This window comes from Balearica regulorum, chromosome 9, assembly GCF_011004875.1.
Source record: "Balearica regulorum gibbericeps isolate bBalReg1 chromosome 9, bBalReg1.pri, whole genome shotgun sequence".
In the NCBI taxonomy this organism is placed as follows: domain Eukaryota; kingdom Metazoa; phylum Chordata; class Aves; order Gruiformes; family Gruidae; genus Balearica; species Balearica regulorum.
In genome coordinates this window covers 29,480,939-29,500,769 of record NC_046192.1, presented here as the reverse complement: position 1 = coordinate 29,500,769, position 19,831 = coordinate 29,480,939, and the positions used below count along the sequence as shown (strand labels likewise).

General features: G+C 39.0%; 1 protein-coding gene across 1 annotated transcript; it reads right to left on the bottom strand.

The window, feature by feature from the left end:
- Positions 1 to 462: 462 nt before the first annotated feature.
- CP (ceruloplasmin) lies at positions 463 to 19,390 on the bottom strand. The gene is made up of 19 exons (XM_010307786.2): positions 19,193 to 19,390; positions 16,074 to 16,318; positions 14,615 to 14,827; positions 13,927 to 14,100; positions 13,080 to 13,334; positions 11,658 to 11,823; positions 10,546 to 10,685; positions 9,823 to 9,963; positions 9,486 to 9,697; positions 8,780 to 8,930; positions 7,398 to 7,610; positions 6,813 to 7,020; positions 5,469 to 5,608; positions 4,874 to 5,002; positions 4,203 to 4,309; positions 3,206 to 3,422; positions 2,460 to 2,599; positions 1,807 to 1,969; positions 463 to 752 (listed from the first exon to the last, which is right to left on the bottom strand). Exons 1-19 carry the CDS (start codon positions 19,345 to 19,347, stop codon positions 682 to 684), a joined length of 3,240 nt encoding a protein of 1,079 aa, XP_010306088.2. The 5' UTR covers positions 19,348 to 19,390; the 3' UTR covers positions 463 to 681.
- Between the last annotated feature and the right edge of the window lie 441 nt (positions 19,391 to 19,831).

Sequence of the window (19,831 nt, the reverse complement as noted above, 5' to 3'; positions counted from 1 at the left end):
CAATGATCTTGCTTACTAGTAGGGATTATGCTGGTTTCTGTACAATCTTTCTGCTGTAAAGCAACTTTGCTTGTTCTGGTACCTGTAAAGCCCAAATGTTTTGCTTTGCCTGCCTGTCCCATACATACTTCCCTCTTGTTTGACACAAGGCTAACACGTGGAGTTGGGCTATTAAAACACAACTGGATGGCATGACAATACCTGCTCTTCCTGCTTTCATTTTTGACTAACATCAGTCATGCACTAATACTGCTGCTTCCATCTGTCAAGAAGTGCTTAATTTGCCTAGGTCTGCACTACATAAGTGACAGCAAAATGACTGCACTGCAGGAGTTGTTTAAGATTCAAAGAGCAAAGCTCTTAGGTATAGAGTTAAAAAAAAAAAAGGAAAGTACATTTAATTTGGCTCTTCTGTGTTTCTCAGCAGTTAAATAACATGTATTAGGCATCACCTAGAATATGTTTAGCTTGCACGATACTCTTTTTATTTAGAGAAAAAGATATTTATAAACTGTTATATCCATTCAGTTGTCTTAGTCTATGGACCTTCTATTAGCAGTGGGCCACCAAATTTAATCTTCCAAAACACAGGTGGAGATGAATTGTCCAGGAGATAGTATTTCTCAAGAAATGCTTCACTGAAGGTAAATCTTGGAGAATCACTGTGGTAAAATGTTTTCATCATTCTAGTGTGCCTCTTGTATCATTACACTTGAACCAATTGAATAATCTTGGGAACAGAGACTGTCTGTCTGTAAGGGGCAAAACAGCTTTTGTTACACACAGTTAATCAAAAGAATAGTCTACACATATGGACAACAGAGTCCAAAATAGAGCAATGGATCCCAGTACCTTGTAGACGTTGTGAGTTAAGATTTAAAAACAACTTTAAAATGCACTGAAGGGTACATTTTAATGCACTTTAGATGATTGATTATGAAAAATCCAGCCTACTGCTTCTACAAGTTAAAGTCCATTTCTACATCTCTTTCTGTGTACTCTTAAGTCAACCTTTTTATTATCTGTGCAAGTTTGGTACAGTGTATTCTGTAAATCAGAACAGTTTATAAAATAAAACTAGACTGTGTTTAACATTCCAGTCTGTGTTTTTAGAATAGATACAGATGTACATTATATAGTTGCATATCTATATATACATACACATATTTTGAAATGTTCCTACTGTTCTCTTTCTGACAATTAACTATAACGCATACCTATTATGCTCTGTCTTTTGAGTACGGGAAAGTATTGGGTTTTTAGAATTGTATTAAGCTTGTAGAAACAAGAACTTTCAAAATTCTTCAAGATTCAAGTTTTTTCACAGGTAACATTGCTAAAGCAAGGTGATAGTGTCTGTAAAGCTAAAACATGTCCTTCAGAAAGAAAACACTATTTTAGTTTTTCAGTACTGTAACTGTTAGGGATGATGACTTCAGCTTTATTTACCAACTGTTCTTTTTGTTTTAAATGAAGATTGAGAGACACTACTGGCACTTCTTGGGTACAGAAATACTTTGTGTCATGAAGAACTCTTTTTAAAGAAAAACCTGTCATTTTAATTTTATTGATGGAAAGCTGAAGCAATAGTCAGTTAACATCCGGTCTTTTAGCTACTTCTGTTTTCTGAGCAGCAGTGCTGAGGCAAGTATGATCAGGTGGCTTGCAACATTCTGGCCTCCTGACATCAATATTAAGCCATGAAATATTGCTGTATGCCTGAACTGGTTCTGAGTACACTGGCCTGTGAGCCCCATTCTGTATCTGTAAACACAGTGAACATTATTGAGATAGATGAGCTCCTACCTTCCTTTGGGAGCACGGTGTAGGTTGCCTCCATGCCCGCGTGGATGTGGTCAGTAACGTGACAGTGTAATAGCCAGGTTCCAGGGTTCTGCGGGGTCATTTCCACAGTTTGAAACGTCCCAGGGAACAGATCAAAGACATCTGCCCGGTAAACCCCTGTTTGCTTCAGGACAAAAAGAAACAGTGGTTGAACAGTGTGGCATTACCAGATGGTAGTAATTCTAAGCTACCTTTCATGCATATTACCACCAAACGTTTTAATCACAGTTGAGTGAAAAGACATCTATTGTATGTTATTTCTACAGAAGCATCACTTTGTACATCCACTTCATGCTTAAAAGATTAATAGACTAGCAACTAAGTGGAAATGAAGGAAAACTATAGCTGCTGTCTTACTGCAGCCATGAAAATTCACAGCTACCTTGTCAAAGCAACTTGTGAGCTTAACCAGTCAGCAAATGCTACTGGCAGATATTCTCTGTCTCTTGTCTGTTGAGCAAATACAGGATTGGGGCATAATACCTTTATGGTCAAATTACAAGTCCTCCTTAATATTGTAACATCTGACTTTTACACCAGAGATTACAGGCCCTGGTATTTGATCTACCTCTCATTCTTAATATAGCAAGAAATGTGTGGAGAGGCTCTGTTACCTTATACTCAAAGCTGTGGCCATGGAAGTGTGCTGTGTGAATGTCTATTTCAGTGCCCATTCCCATCAAATACCAGCTCACTTTATCGCCAACATGCATAGTCAGACCATGTAAATTTCCAAACACCTTCCCATTAATGGCTAAAAAGAAGGAAAGAGCAAGACACAGAAAACTAATAAGATTTGGTGTATTGTTATTCTCTAAACTTCAATAGAATACAAGATTTGGAAGCCAATGCCAGGCAAAAGTAATGGCTTTGAATGTTACCTAAACCCAAAAGAATTGGCCAGCATATTATGAATAGGTCTGATTATATTCCATATTTAAGCAGAAAGTAAGATGTAGTTTAAAAAAAGTTCTTTACATTATTGTTTATATTGCAGTTCTTAAAGATCTGCATTTCCTGCAGCTCTTTGTAAAGGGTAATCTTTACCAGGACATGCTTTCAGGATGTGCATTGCCTTTCCAACTTATCCAGAACAGTTGTTTGCTGACATAAAATCAAAATTTCAAAATTTCACTTTTTCTCAAAATTTCAATTTGGGACCATTTTTCCATAGGTTAAAAAAAAAAAGCCATTCAGTGGCATTAACTGGTTTCAAGTAGTTTGAGTGAAATTTTTCAGGCCTTCTGCCCTGGAACTGGAAATTTAGAGGGGATAACAAAGCCAAATTTATATACAGTACTTTCAAATACATAACTTTATAATGTTTCCAAAGTTACATTAACCAAATTGGGAAACATACCATGCATTTTATTACTTTCAATGAATTCCTCATCCTCTTTGTCAACAAGGTGGGGGTTAGTAGAATATGTTTTAATGTTGTCATCCAAGTACCATGACTCATTTTCATCAAAAACCATAAAAAGAAGAGCAAATTGAACTTTCTTTTTAGTATGAAATGATGGCAGATAATGTCTGTGACACACAACAAGTGTGCCTATTAATCCACTGTAAGTGTCCTGAAATCACAAAAAAAACCAACAAAAAAACCAACATATAATTATGAGATGTGACTAAGCAGAAGCACTGTTAATGCCAGACATGAATCCTCTTACTATTTTTACAGCCATCAGTATCTGGGAATAAAGGTAGCCAGTGTCAGACAAACAAGGTTATTTCTTCACTGTTACATGCTACCCACGAATCAAGTTCAATGGACTATGAAGAGTAACTGTCTTTTTTTCATCTCTTGCTAGAAATAAGCAAGAAATTAAAATGGAATAAATTTTTATCTATTTTTTCCACAAATTCTTCTTAGGTTTTAGGATTTTGAGCTTGGTTTCTACTCAGAATAGACTTCTTGACACTTTTGTATTTGTGTTCACTGACATGAAGGAATGAATACATTAATTTCCATTGAAAATTGTAAGTCAAGTTAAGTCAATAGGTATTTGTACAAAAATGGCAGATTTATGTTCCACAGTTGCATGTTAGTTTTCCCACACAGGACTGATTAGATATTGAGCAAGCTATAAAGTGTTAGCTTTAAGAATGAAATCTAAGTGAGGTGATCTGTACCAACAGCAGAAGAACCAGGGATCAAGAACATGAAGGGCTGTGACTCTCAAATTCTGCCCTCACATTCTTGGGTTATTCAAGAAACATTTAAATTCAAAGATATGGCAATGGGGGGAATCACAGAGAAAGTGAAAAGAGTTTCAGACTCATCTCCCTTTTGCTGTAAGTATAGCTGTGTTGAAGTCATGAACAAACCCTTTAGATTGATAGTAATAATATACCTTAATGATGTCCACCGTTGAATGGTATGCCCACGAAATACAATGTGGATCTCCTCTCTCAGAACTAGATCTCTCTGGGATTTTCCATATGTACATTTTTGTTTCACCTGAATTAAATATCAATGAATTTTAGAAGTTTTCCATGTGCTGACCTGTAAGAGGTCATCCTGAAACAGATGTTACCTCCATTTACAGCTTACATTTGTCTTGGACTTCCTTTTCCCAATTACTGCACTGGCTAGCTTATTGTTATTTCCCTTCTGCAGATCCCTGACTCTTCTTGCCACTTGGGTGCGTGTGTGGGGGGGGTGGTGGTGGCTGCACTGTTCAGTTTACCATACTTAAAAAAAACCCAATTGTATCTTTTGCAAAGATCACAGGAGAAATTCTGAAATAATAGCTAGTATAAGCTGTGCTCTGTTTGCTTTCATGAAAGGTGCAGACATGCTGTATCGAGAAATTACCGCTCTGTCAAGGACTAGGATACATAGTAATAGTTAGCAGGGCCATTGTAATTGTAGAAATGTTTGTCATAATCAGCATCAAAATTTTAAGAAGCCGAGGTAAAAACAAAAACAAAGTCTTTCCTACTATACTAACATGAAAGCTTGCTAAACCTTACTAGAAGGCTTGATGTTACCTGCTAGAAGTAAACAAGGATGATTTAATACCTGGGTTAGTTGCAGCAACAACAGAACTGTCTGTTTTCACTCCATGGGCATGTATAGAATAAGGTCTTGATGCCAAGTTCTTAAAAACTATTATAATTTTATCTCCAATATTTGACATAAGCAGTGGCCCTATTGGATTGAAAAGAAAGATTCACTTGGTTTTACAAAATAGCAGACAGAGAAAGTTTTTGTTCAAATACACAACAACATTGCCCTATAATTAAAACTATACATGGATAATGTCATTCACTGTGATATGCCAACTTGAGTGGATTAAGTTTCACAAGCTCCAAGCATCTACTGTGTAGTTCAAGTCAGTGTGGATGTTGCTGCCTAGTTTTATGCTGACTTTGAAAACACTGACCTGTTACCAGGCAGCAAACCAGAAGGTTGTGGGTTTGTTTGTTTTTTTTTTTCTTGTAAAGCAAGCAATGTAATCTTGCAAGGAAAGCACCATAATAAAAGTAGCAATTCCATGTAGGTTTAGGCACTTTGTGTGGGTTGAATACTAGTGGGTATAGTTCTATTAGTATTTTCTTGTTTTGTTTCACTGCATTTTTCCCAGTTTCGAAACTGAACTTCATGATGACTATACCTTGAATTTCTAGGTGCTGCTGCTCTTCTGCTCTGGTTTTGAGAGTACTGAATGTCTGATCAGTGTACTCACGATACACTACCTTTCTGTATTTTGAGCCAATGAATTTGTCTTCTTTATTTAAAAAGGGATCGCCAGGGCTGAGAAGAAAAAAAAAAGAAGAAGAAAAGGAAAAAAAAAGAAAATGTCATACATTTCTTATATTTTAAATTAATCATCAAACAAAAATCCCACTCAGTGAAACAGTAATCTCATAGACCACTGGTGTCTTCAACGTGAAAACATTCTTGTTAACCTGGGAGATTTCTCTTAACCTGAAAGGTTAAAAAACTCCTATAAATAGACCAAAGCTATATGGTATTTGAGAGAATGCCAAGTGTTCTGTCTAGCAGATATTTCAGATTGCAAGAAGTCATCCAGTAACTTGCATACCGAAAAACAGAACCCTCAATGACTTCTGTAGATCTGAAATAAAGCCTAGAACTTGTAAAGCTTAAGTGCCTTGCTGAAATTAAATGCGAGGGACTGATTCTCTGCTGAGTTCATGGGGGCTGGAGACGGGGGGGGGGGGGGGGGGGGGGGGGAAGTCTGATAACAGAATAGTCCATATTACTTGTGCTTAGAACTATGGCAGAGTCCACTGCGGTGTGCAGGGCAAGGAAATGTGCTATCAAGCTGAGGAAAAAGAAGAAAATACTATTAATAATAATAAAAAAAGGCAGTTACAATCTACTACTTTAACCTCAAATGAACTTACACAGGTGGAACACACAGAAATTCATCAGTTCATTGTTTAGCCTCTTCTGCTAAATGGCATGAATTACTTCATCTGATCAGTTCCCTCTCACTGAGATTCAAATACTGGGAATAAACACCAAGGTGACAAGCTTCATAGTGAATGGATTCGGTCATTGATTTATCTAGCGTAAGCTAATGAAATTGAGAGGAGTAAAAGAGAACCTTACTCAGAGTACAGATAAACACAAGACGAAGACATGTTACATATTGTAAGTAATCAAATATCAGGACAAAGTAGTCGTATCTACAACTTAACATTTTAAGCATTCCACATTAAGGAATGTCCCAACATGAGTAAATAATAAATGCAAATGCACTATCCAGGATTCATGAAAATCTGCAGCTGCCCCACAGAACATTTATGCTAGACCATGTCATGAACATCATGCTGTCTGGCTGGAGAAGGACCACAAATTCAAGTGAGCCCTAAAAATACACATAGCAAGGAAAGTGTGTCTAGAAATGCCTGGAGGAGGAAAAGGTTCAAAGTGAGTTGCTCCTTTGCTTTTTTGCATTTTTTTTTCCCTTGTGTATATTTCAGAGTACCTTTCCTCATGGTATTGATGCCGCTCAAATTCCCATGTCCTGTTAGGAGAATAGTCCCACTCAACTTCCACTGCAGCAATGTAGTAAGTCTTTTCATGCAAATACATGGATAGATCCACATTCCACCAATGACATTGTTTCACTTTATAATTCTGTTTCATGCCCCCTGTGTAGTGATCTGTTGTCAGGCACGACACTTCAAAAACGCCTAGAGGTCGTACAAGAAACAAAGACTTGAGAACAAAAATCTGTTACTAGCAGATCTTGAGATTGTGTTACCTATGTTGATTCAGTGTTTAGAGACTGACACACAGGCTATTGCTCATGTAAGATCCAAATTCTTTGTGTAATATGGCTACTTGTAGTAATAAAATTCAGCATACATAGAAGCTAGAAAAGTCAAGGCTTTAGCATTAAGAGCTTATGTTCTATGAACATGTTTGCTGTCGTTCAAATGCAGCTGTACACAGTTTTACCACCCAAAGGATCAAAATATCAGCTATTTAAAGCTTGTCTCTGAGCATAAAGTGTTCATAGGTAAACAATTTCTAAACTACTAACAGGATTTTTAAACAAGGCATTTACCTTCAGAATCAGGCTTCATAACAGCTGTAAGAAACGTATGTGGAAACAGATTTGCTGTATCCCTTCTTGTTCCTTTAGTTACGAATGTGTTTTCTGAAAAGTATATCCCATGGACATCAACTTCTGACCCCAAGCCCATCAAATGCCAGGAAACCACACTTCCTTTACACATTTCAAGTCCAGGTTGATTTCCATACATGTAACCATTAATGGCTGTAGAAGATTTGAGGAAGCAAAACCCACCTTAATTAATACATTACTTAATTTTGTAATACAGATTAAATAATACACACTTCAGACATAACATGCTGAATATGTCCAGAGAAGGAGACTCCACAACCTCTCTGGGCAGCCTGTCCCAGTGCTCGATCACCCTCAGAGCGAAGAGTTTTGCCTCATTTTCAGATGGAACTTCCCATGTTCCAGTTTGTGCCCATTGTTCCTTGTCCTGTCACTGGGCATTATAGAGAAGAGTCTGGCCCCCTCCTCTAGACATCCACCCTTTAGATATTGATAAGCATTAATAAGATCCCCTCTCAGTCTTCTCTAGTCTTCTAAACAGACCCAGCTCTCTCAGCCTTTCCTCTTAAGAGAGATGCTCCAGTCTCCTCATCATCCTCGCAGCCCTCCGCTGGACTCTCTCCAGTAGTTCCCTGTCTTTCCTGAACTGGGGAGCCCAGAACTGGACACAATATTCCAGATGTGGCCTCACCAGGGCAGAGTAGAGGGGGAGAAGAATCTCCCTCAACCTGCTGGCCACGCTCTTCTCAATGCACCCCAGGCACCACTGGCCTTCTTGGCCATGAGGGCACACTGCTAGTCATGGCGAGCTTGTTGTCCACCAGGACTCCCAGGTCATTCTCCACAGAGCTGCTTCCTAGCAGGTCAACCCCTAACCTGTCCTGGTGCTTGGGATTGTTCTTCCCTAGGTGCAGGACCCTACAATTGCCCTTATTTGATTTCCTATGGTTCCTCTCTGCCCAGCTCTCCAGCCTGTCCAGGTCTCTCTGAATGGCAGCGCAGCCTTCCGGTGTGTCGGCCACTCCTCCCAGCTTAGTATCATCAGCGAAGTTGCTGAGGGTACACTCTGTCCCCTCATCCAGGTCATTGATGAGCATGTGAATTCCTCCTTCTGTCTGCTCAAAGTGGTACATGACAGTGCTAAATGCTCAACTGCCATGCAAGACACTGAACAGCTGGCATTATATTTTGAACTACCACATTTAGCTGAAGTTGAATTGCATTCAAACCTGGGTTTGTTTCCAACAAAAAGGAATGAAATGTCTCTGCCACTATACAATTTCTCAGTCTCCAACATGAGATCACAAAAGTAAAAACCTTATTGTAGAAATGTATATTGGGCTAACTAATAATTTTCTTACAGTGCATTTTGTTAGACTCTTGGAAGTCCTCATCATCCTTGTCTATTTTATTAGGATTTAGTGTAAACATCAGAATATTGTCATCCAAGTACCAGCTCAGATTCTCATCAAATACTGTGGCAAGTAGAAAAAACTCCACGTTCACATTTTTCTGTTGAGAAGAAATAGCACAAAGGAAAATAGAAATGAGTAATCAAAAAGCATCAGGAAAATATTCTATGTGCATAATAATTTATGAATGTAATTCACGAAGTAGGATAGATGCATACACTGATACTTCATTCTGATCATCTCAAAGATCTCTAATTGCTGTATCTGATGACTAGATATCTGCTGCTAATGCTCTTTCTACCAGCAGGAACTACTTCCAGAAATGAATGTGTGTTTTGGTCTTTAAAGTATCTACATTTTTCTAGTCATTCTCATCTTGAGACTTGAATGCCAGTGGTTGCTCACTGCAATGGTGGTTTCACAATACAGTGGCTGTCTGGAGCCAGACTGATACTGCTGTTTGCTTTTTCAAAACAAACCAACCAACCCACTTTCTTCATTTTATGTATTTCGCTCAGCACATGGGTGAGACTGTGATGTGAAGAGGAGGTGGTGCTGAGTGGTCATTAACGTAGCAGGCCATGAGAGCACAATTCAGGAAGAGCAAGCAGGTTCAGCTACAATTTTGCAAGTGCTTCTGATTTTCTTGACTGACCTGTTTCCCAGAAGGAAGCAGAGCTCCTTTCCTGCACACCAAGAGAGGACCCACAAGGCCAGAACTGGTGTCTCTGACTGCATCCACAGCTGAGTAATAAAGCCAGGTTAAACAGTCTGGATCTTGGTCTGTGGGGCCCACATCTTCTGGCACGTTCCACTCATACGTAAACGTAGCACCAGGACTCACGTGAGAGGCTGGAGATTCAGTACCTATTATAGAAATCAACGTTAGGAATTTTGCCTAATGAACATTGTTTATTTTATCACCTTTAATACATCAACATGTACAACAGCTTGTTCTCTGGTGCTTGCAGGATCCCCATCTATAAGCGCACCTCTGGAGGCGGCACCATACAACGCCCCCTCGTCGCTCTTGCGGTAACTCACACCATGGGGCTGAATGCTAAACGGGCGGCTGGCATTGTTTCGGAAGGTCACCCTGATGCTTTCACCCACTTCAGCCTTGATAACAGGTCCTAGAAAAGACCACATGGTCTAATTACAAGATGTTTCTATCAAGTGATGTACAGATCACCAGAGCTTATAGCGATCAATAGCTGGTTGCTTTTCCCATTGTGTGGGGAACTGCCTCGGGGACCAGGTCCCTGGCACATGGCCTGAATCACATGGCAGCCCAGCAGCAACTGGACTGCTCCATTCCCAATTCCTCAAGAAGTCCCAGTGATATGCAGGAGAGTTCTGCCCTTTGAAAAGGGATCTACAGACATGACCACCAACCTCAGACTCAGTCCAGAGCCATGCCAGAAGTAGCCAGGTTATAAAAAAGGGCTAGACCTGCCTAGCCTGGCCTTGTAATTCAGAGCCTGACCTTTGGACACCACAGCATATTCCCACAGGCAAGTTGGGGACCACCACAGCATCGTCCTAAGAGCTTTCTTACACCCTGAGGTGTCTGTTGCAGGAAGCCACAGGCATCAGCATCTGCAGGAGGCAGGGAGAGCCAAGGGTCCCCCTTGGAGGTGAAGGGGCACTGTTGGCTAGCCAGTGGAAGTTTACTCTCATAAATCTTTGACATGAAATAATTTTAGATATCTTACCTAAGAGTCCAAGATGCACTTCCTCTGCGAGCCTTTTTTTATGTTCAGTGAAAGAGCCATCTGTGTATTCTTTGTAAATGGCTTTTTTATAAGAGCCACCAATTCTTGTCTCACTTTGTTCAAAAAATATGTGAGATTCACTGTGTAAAAGAAATTGCAATAGATGCAAACAGTTCAAGTCGTAATGCTCAGTTTTACAAAGGCAGTCAGGACCTTAACCCTATTTTCTGAGGTAAGACATGCTGAGTTTGTCTTTTAGGTCTCCTTTCAGTGATCCGGCCATCACACTTATATGCAGTCCCATATAAGGATGTGCAGGAATCCATTATCCTTCACTAACTTCTCTTTGAGAAAAAGACACTGTGCTGTGTTGCCCTTATAAAGCCAGCACGCTTAGAGACTCATCAACAATGATTTCTAGTCAACATTTTGTAACCCAGTTTACTCTTCTTTTTAATAAAATTTACAAATAATTTAACAACCATAGATACAAACACCAAGAATATGTAACATTTAAATAGAAAGTGAGAGGATTTAGGCTACACTTTTACTCTTCAGAAAAGGACCTTTCAATGTTTTACAAGCACTATTCAAACAATGAACTGTGCCCTGTCCCTTGTGGGGCAGGTAAGCGTTCTTATGATGATAAATCTGAAGAATCAATGTGTTCAGTGAATTGACCCAGGTCTTAAATATGTAAGCACAGAGCAAAGGGCAAAGCTATCTTTGCTACATGCACGTCATTTGCTAGCTAAGATACCATTAGCATGAGTTTCATCAGCTAAGGAGATGATCATGAATTCCTAGCTTTGTTCTCTAACTCAGAATAGTCAACCATCTTGAATCATCAGAGGTCACTGCCTACATATGACATTAGTAATTTCACTAGGATGAAGATGAATTGTAATGTTACAGCAAAATTTATAATAAGATTGCAAGGAAAACAATAGACCTAATTTAGTCTGATATATCCTGGTATTAATACTTAAGCAGAGGTGAGGACAATGAGAAATTCTGCTTAAAAGTCAGTTCTACTATACTGCTTACCTTATTTAGCATTTTTGTATCAATTCTACTTGCAAAGTTAAACTTCCTTAGTTAGACGCATTTACCTGTCAGCAATTAATTCTTGTCCTGTAAAATGGTTCATTGCAGATGGGCCATAATTCCAGATGATCTCTTCAGCAGCAATGAAGTACTGTCTTACCTTTGTACTCTCATTGTCATCTGTTGTGGACTTCCTACAATCTTTTACTTGAAAAAGGGCCTGCATACCACCTGGAAAAAAATGAGGAGGTAGAGAAAACTAGGAAGAAGGAACCACACTTTGTTTTCTCTTTCCCTGCTTCCAGTAGCTCGTCTCTTCCCTGGAGAATTCCCATACCACTGACGGAAATGCAAATCACAAATGAAAAGGAAGATGAATGATATCAATGAATACACACCAGCTGAGCTAGGACATAGAAACACAACCATGGTATTTACAGTAGGCAGACAGGTGTGGTGAAGTGCATTCCACTTGTAAAGCTGCAACTGATGTGGCAGTTACAAAGATTAGGATGGAGTGGAAACAGTACTGTCAGTTAGCACTTCAGTCAAGGCCAGGTGCTACCAGACTGACCATTTTCCCTCTAAATCTAATCAACAGCCCACTTGTGAAACTCCTGGGTGTCTGCATCCTAGGAGAAAGGTCTGTTAGCAAATCTGCTTGCTGGAGATACAAATAATATAATAAAGACAACCCTTTTACAGCTATAGATTAGGCCAATTTGTTGGATTTAAGTCTTGCCCAGGATGTTTCAACAGCATCAGGATGCTGCTTGACGTGATAGCGATTTCAAAACTTATAACCTCTGTGCAGCTGAATCTGCAAGTTAAACATACTCCTTTTTATATCAGAATTTTCAAATCTTGGAGAATTATTTTGAGTTCTGTGTCCCTTCCCGCTTTTGTGACAAATTACTTCTCTAACTCACTTATAGGTATATAGATCGTGGAAAAGTGTGGAATGAGCTTCTAAGTGTTTCATACGGTTAACAAACACTGGAAATACAGGAAGATACAGGGAAGAGAAATGCAGATAATTTCTGCTTATTAGCCAATGCACTTCCCAGAATGTGTCTTTGTCAGCAGGCGAGTTAGCCTGCCTGTCCTGTACCCCTTGCCCAAACATGAAATGAGCCCCAACTTTTTTTGTTGGCAAACTGAAAATTGTGATTAATTATCTTCAGTAAGAGGCAAACATCATGCTATTGTTTGTCTAAAGTTGAGGCTTGCAAAAGTGCAGCTGTGCCAATTGCTGCCAACTGATAACAATTTCCATCACAGACAAGAATTTCCTTGATTTCTGTGGCTAGCTACATGCTCAAGCCCATCTAATACACTTCTAGGCATTTCAGTTACTACGAGAATTTTGTTACCTAGAGGAGAATATCATCTGGCATATAACCAGGTCAGGAGCACTGCTAAAGTGACTCAGTAAACTGTTAGCTCAAGCTAAAAAAAAATTCTGACCACTGGAACTTATTCTGTACCTTCGATATGGTCATTCACTTGGCAGCTGAGCAGCCATTCCCCAGGACTCCTTGGTATCATGACAGCATCAATAAAGGTGGCTGGGAAGAGGTTGATGGTGTCAACTCGATGATGCCTTTCTATTAGGGTCTGTCCGTGAAAGTAGGCCGAATGGATATCAGCTTCATTACCCATGCCAAAAAGATGCCATTTTACCTTATCTTCCGCACACATTGTGAGGTTTGGGAGGTATCCATACATGTACCCGTTGATTGCTAAAAGAAATATTATTTATTACAGTTACCTTTACAGACCTTAGGATCTTTTCTTCAAAAGCAGGTGTCATACAACCATTGCTCTATTCTAAAATAGAGGCTCAAAACAAAAACTCCGCATCTGTGAAAGCAGGCCGATATCAGACACACACTTCCTCTGCACAACTACCTCCATGACTAGCGGTTCCTGCTACAATTCTGGAATCCACATCAGAACCAAAGGTAACTTCTTTGTTAACACTAACAGTAAAAACTGCTTTTCTAAACTGCAATTTTATAGTACAGAGTTCAGAACTAACAAACAGAACGAAGTAACCCAACTCTGTTTAAAGCGCCTGGGACCTTATACCAACAAAGAGGTTCTTGCCCCCTGAGAATTTTGTATCGCAACTCCAAAGGTTGGATTGTACAATACTTGCCATCACTTTTTAATTTATCTTTTTTTAGTTAAAAGGATCTTTCTTAATCCTCCAAGAAAAAGCCCTGCTTAAAAAAAAAAAATTATCTACAGTTCATCTTTAAAAGAGACAATACATAAAAATATTACTTCACCATATCAATGACAAGCAACATTAATATAACGTTCTCTCACAGTGCATTTTATTGCTTTCCTGGAAGTCCTCGTCATCTTTGTCAACTGTGGAAGGCTCGGAACAGTATGTCCTGATATTATCCTCTAGATACCAACTGAGATTTTCATCCATCACAGAAAACATAAGGATAAATTCAGCATCAAAGTGTTTATCGCTGCCCTTATTCATAGTATCTGAAAAAGAAAGCGGTATATTCAAAGTCTTTGGCAGCTGACATTATCTTTTCATCAGTTTTAAGTGTAGTATCAATAAGGCTGGTCACTGTTTACTTGGTATTTTGGCACTTTTCTTGAGAGTGAGTTTCTGTTCAACTCAGAAAACAAAAATCGGTTTGGATAGAAACTATAAAATAACTTTACTAAGAATAAATATTGCATGTGATAAGATCACAGTAAATCTGTTTCTCATACCAGTATTTACACATCCTTTTTGCATTACTAGCATGAACACATCTCACTCATGGATTTGTGGACAAAGTGTTCTTCAAGTTATATTTGCCGTCACACACAAAAATCAAACTATTTCCTATACTACTGAAAGGTAGCTAATTGGGAAAATAAAAAGCTGCTATTTCAAAATTAACTGTAATCTTCTCCTCTTCCAGTAAATTATTTCACTGATATTTATCAATAACCATTATCAATCACCTTGCATATGTATTTATTTACTTATTTATTTATGGTTTACCTTTCCTGCAAATTATTAAAGGCCCAACAAGCCCTGAGGCAACATCCCTTGGAGCATCTATGTGGGAGTGGTAAACCCTGGTTATGCAGTCTGCATCTCCCTTAGCTGGACCTTGATCTTCTGTCACGTCCCATGTATAAGTGTACTGGCCTCCAGGCTCCACAGCATCATCTCTCTTTTGCAGATCTTTCGTGTTGTCAGGATAAAAAGCACCTGAACAATACCACACAGCCACCATTAACACAATACATTCACAATATGGTGTCAGGATAGCATCTGCCATGCTTTATAGTTAACTACATGTTGCAGTAACATGGACTGAACATCTGAATACAGGTTAAAAAAATCTTTAAAATCGGGTGGGTAGATATTTTCCTTCTCTTTAGGAGTATCTTCATTTGCCTTTGAATTCCATGGGAGTGCTTTGATTAATGGCACATTATATTTAGTCCTTAATTTATTAGGATGGCACTATGTACTTCTGCTAAAAAGATAACAGTTCAAATATTGTAAAAGATTTGTTAAATATAAATCTTGGAAACTGGTCTAAAATATTGCATATATCCTCAAGGAATGTAGGTGTCCTTGGAATAAGAGCAACAGAAAAAATTTAAACATTGTTCCAAAAAGTGCATGTACTGCTACATAACACACTGTTCTGCTTCCACAGAACGCGTCTTTATTAAGACACATACTAGTTGAAATGAAAAACTTCATGAACTATTAGAACTTAGGCTGATATTTCATAAATTCTTCTAATGAAAAATTTTTAAAGACTGCTTTTCAGACAACATATTCTCAACAATTCACACACCATTTTTAAGGCACACTAAATAAAACTTCCAACATATTCAACTTTTCAGGCATAGTCTGGTGCTGTCTGGTACAGAAAATCCTCCATTGCCTGAGTGTGGCAAGACCAGCTATCACAAAGGCAAATCATCACTAGTCCCAATAACACCTCCACAATACATCTTAAAGTGTGTCACTTCTTTTTTCTCATTAATTTATTACTAAGCAGTAGCAGTTTCTCCATTTTGACAAATTCTTGTGTATCTTATATACAATATATACCAATTTAGTGCTAAGAATTTGGAATTATAAGTTATCACTGTTAACAACATCTTCTTCACAACAGCATCGTTTTTCCATTAGATATAGCCTCAATGCCTACATCTCTCATATACATTTATACCCTTATTTCAGGTGAAATATAAATACTCTTCTTTGAGGTGAAATGTTGATCTAAAATCACCTTCTTTATGAATTCAACTTTTGGCTTTGCATTTCACTCTTGAAAAAATTATCAAACTTCTCAGCTCCTATTTTAAATTGATTGCGTCCTGTTTTAAATCTTTATTTACTTGACGAGTCTTCTCTTTGATGAGAGATTATCACTTACACTCAGAGGAATTATTAACTTTTGGTAATTTCTGGCACAGAATGGACTCAAGCTTACCTTCATTTTCCTTTGTGTATCTTATGCCATGCGGATGCAGCGTATAGCTTCTGGAAGCAAAGTTTTTCAAGTGGATAATAATGGAATCTCCAACTTCTCCCTTAATGACAGGGCCTAAAAAACCCAGCCAGGAAGGTTTGTCAACGATCACATCATATAAATGATTGGTGTACTGAGTGTAGACAGCCTTCTTGTAAGTGCTTCCTATCCTATGTGGTCCTCTTTTGAGAAAGACTCCAGCCTGCCTGCAAAGAAAATACACAGACACATCTGTAATGTCAGAAACTAATTTTATATTTGAATGGTATTAATTAGCAGGGTCTCAAATAAAGATCAGACCTCCGTAGTACTGTGGACAACTAAATCTGTGTTTAGGAGCAAATATGTCTCTTATCATAAAGAGTTAGGCACCCATATAGAGATTAAATATCATGCACCGACCTGTTGTGTTTTTTTCCCTACCTATTTTGTAGACTGAAGATAAAGGTATTTGATACAGTTTCAGGCAAATTTGAGACCATGTGGACAAGGCAAACAACAGTTCTTATTGCTCAAAACTTTTGTACTTTTAACATGGCCTGTTAAAAATAATAATCTCCATCATCATGCTATTATGTTGACTGCATAGTCCTTGCTCAGTTGCAATGCAGCTTTTACAGCAAACTTTTCAGCTGTAAAATATATTTAAGATGGCTGGACATGAACAAAACTACAAGGTGCTGCTAATGTCAAGTCTGTGCATGGGGGGGGTGAGGGGCATGCAGAGTGCTGAAATGAGTGAGACCAAGCCCTCAGCATGCTCACCAGTCACAGATGAAGACAAATCACAGCCTCAGAGCTTGATATGGATTTACCCTAATAAAGTGTCATTTTTACAGATTCAGCCCAAAAATAAACAAATGGGTTACCTGAAAGCAGGGACTTACAACGACCTCTTCAATCACTAAGTGCCTTAACTACTGGACCATTGCTCCTCTCAATTAATGAAACACTTATATTAAAAATGAGAGCTTGGTTAGCGAGGAAACAGCCTAACCCATGACCTAAAATGAGACTGACGGAGATGGTATTGCCTACACGTGGTATCAATACCTCTGAGCCATGTAGCTATCATGGATGTACTGCCCAACACCACCAGCTGCAGGCGAGGGGTCACCATGTGTCTCTGACAGCTGTCAACTGCGAACGGCTTTGGAGCCAACCTTTGACTGTGCTGAGGGTCAAGTACCGTTCATTAAATATTTTAGTCTCTGAGAAGAGTTATCTTTGTGGGAAACATGGTTCTGTTCACTAACCAGGACGGCGAGAGCGGCTGACAGCGCTGGCTGTTCAAACTGGCAGAGCTGCTATCGGCTGATGCTGTTAGCCTCAACTCCAGAGAGTCCCACTGACAACAAAGCCTCCTGCAGATTTCCCTGTCCATTTCAGGAGGACTAGCAGTGGAAGTAAACCTACTCCAGGAGAAGGCAATCCCGGGAGATAGGGCAACACTGCCTGAAGTTCAGCAGCCTCCTGATTTCTCATCTTCCGTGATGAGAAACAAAGACGACTTGGTTTCATATTCCCAGCAGACCATATTGTGGAGGAAGTTAATACTGCCCAAAAATGCGAAGTATTTCCCACAAGGCTGAGCATTGTTTGAGCATGTAGGGAAGGAATTGTTTGTACCTTGGCAAGCACAGATCTGAAGTGTAATTAAAATGCCAATTCATCTCCATGAAACTTGGAGAGCATAAACTTAGTTCCAAAGGCTCAGTTACTGGAAGTCTGAGTACATGAAGCTTTTAGCCACAAATTAAATCAAACAAATATGTTATGGCTCTTCTTGGACTGTTTAAACAGCTACCATTTAATGGTAGAGTATTCCTTCTAGCAGGTACACCACGCTCTTCCCTTCTGCTCCTCTCTGCCTCTATGAATATCAATCTCTGTACAAGCACAGCCTCATAGTTGAAGGGTTCAGAAGAAGAATTAGAGAAGCTAAAAATGAAAAGTACAATAAAAGAGACCAGCTCCATTGCAGGCATACAACCAGTTAAAAACCGGAATTAATTTAGCATGCTGCAGGTTGTCATAAAGCAGAGAAGAGCAGTGAAAGTGCAGTGAACAGCAGTGGCTTGTTGTATTACAACACACTGCTCTGCAATTTTCAGACAAGATGCCCTGCTTCCACCATTTATCAGAATTACTAGCCTGCTGAATCACTGGCAGCATCTTACATGTCACTCAGTTTATGAGTAGAAAAAAAAAAAGTTGACTGCTTCATCTCATGCCTGATGAAGTGGCAGATTACGGCTGACATATTATTGGCTCTCACTGGAGAAAACAAACCACAGGAAATCTTCTAATCCCTCATCTTCAGACTAAATGAGAACTGTATTTTTGCGATTTTTTTTCTAATTTCTGATTTCTCTCTTCCTTGTTTTAATTTTAGTTTAGTCCTACTTCATTTTAAAGGCACCGGAAAAAAATAAAGGAACATTTTTTTTCTCTCGCCAAAAAATTTTTCTGATGCCTTTTATACTTGAGTATACTTTATTGATTATTCGTATCTTCAGGGTGCTCCCCTCCTCACCACCATATTTTTCCTCACCCTGCTTACCACGCTCACTCTGCACAGGACACTCCTTGTAACTCCACTGTGGGTGGCAGGACCCAGCTGTGCTTCTGCACCTCCAACAAGTGAAAACTACCACTGCAAACAATGAATATCTAAAAAGGAAAGCTGTGCCCAATAGGAAAGTTTTAAATTTATCAAACTTCTGCCTTTAAAAACATAACAGCAAGAACCTTTTCAGCACTGGCACCTTAGTCATTCAAAATTAAACATCGTTAGACATTCAGGGCCTTTTTCTAGTCTCTACTTAGTAAACATTTCATTCCAACAAATTCACAAAACTCCTGCATATTCCAATGCTTTTAATTAGCAGAGCTTTGGAATTCAATTCTCAAGCAAGCCAGGAAAAAAAATCAAAATTCCCTTACATATCTGACAGAAAATCCACTGACACCAACATGATTCATTTCACTGCCTTCACCGGGTTTTCAGTCTGGTCCTAGTGCCTACAGCAGACAATGCTGTAAAATCAAACTCATCCAGTGTAAACTGTTCTACTTACTCTTCTTCCGCAAAAAGCTGTCCAGATACGACATCGGTATTGCCAGGTGCATAGTTCCACACTGTCTCTGTAATGCCGATGTAGTACTCCCTGTTCACTGCCCCAACTTGGCAATAGCAAGAAACCAGCAAGCAACTTAGGAAGAATAGCTTCATTTTGCAGTCATGAACCTTGTGGAAAAAGTGAAATAAAAACACAGGACAATTCCCTTTATATGGTCTTGTCTCTCCCACCCCCACCCTCCTTACCTCCCCCCTCCCTGCTCCTGTTTGCTTTGGTGAACACAATAAAATGTTGCACAATGTCTCTGTGTGTCAAGAGTAAACAAAAGATTCTGGTAACCTCATCAGTTCAGATAATCTTCAAAGAAATTTTTTCAGTTTCTGCCAACCTTCTATCAATCATGCAAATTAACATTTAGACCGTTATCGGATTGTAAATTTTGTAGCTGAAAGTACTGTGGATTTAAATGGATTTACAGATTTAAGCTTAATTACATTCTCCACTGTCGCTCTATAGCCTGTATATTACTGAGAAAATAATTTCTGTGAAGTACGGCACAAGAACGCAACTTTTAAAGCGCACCGTGACAAGCTCCACATGACACTCATTTTTTTCTGGCGTATCTGCTTCCGTGCT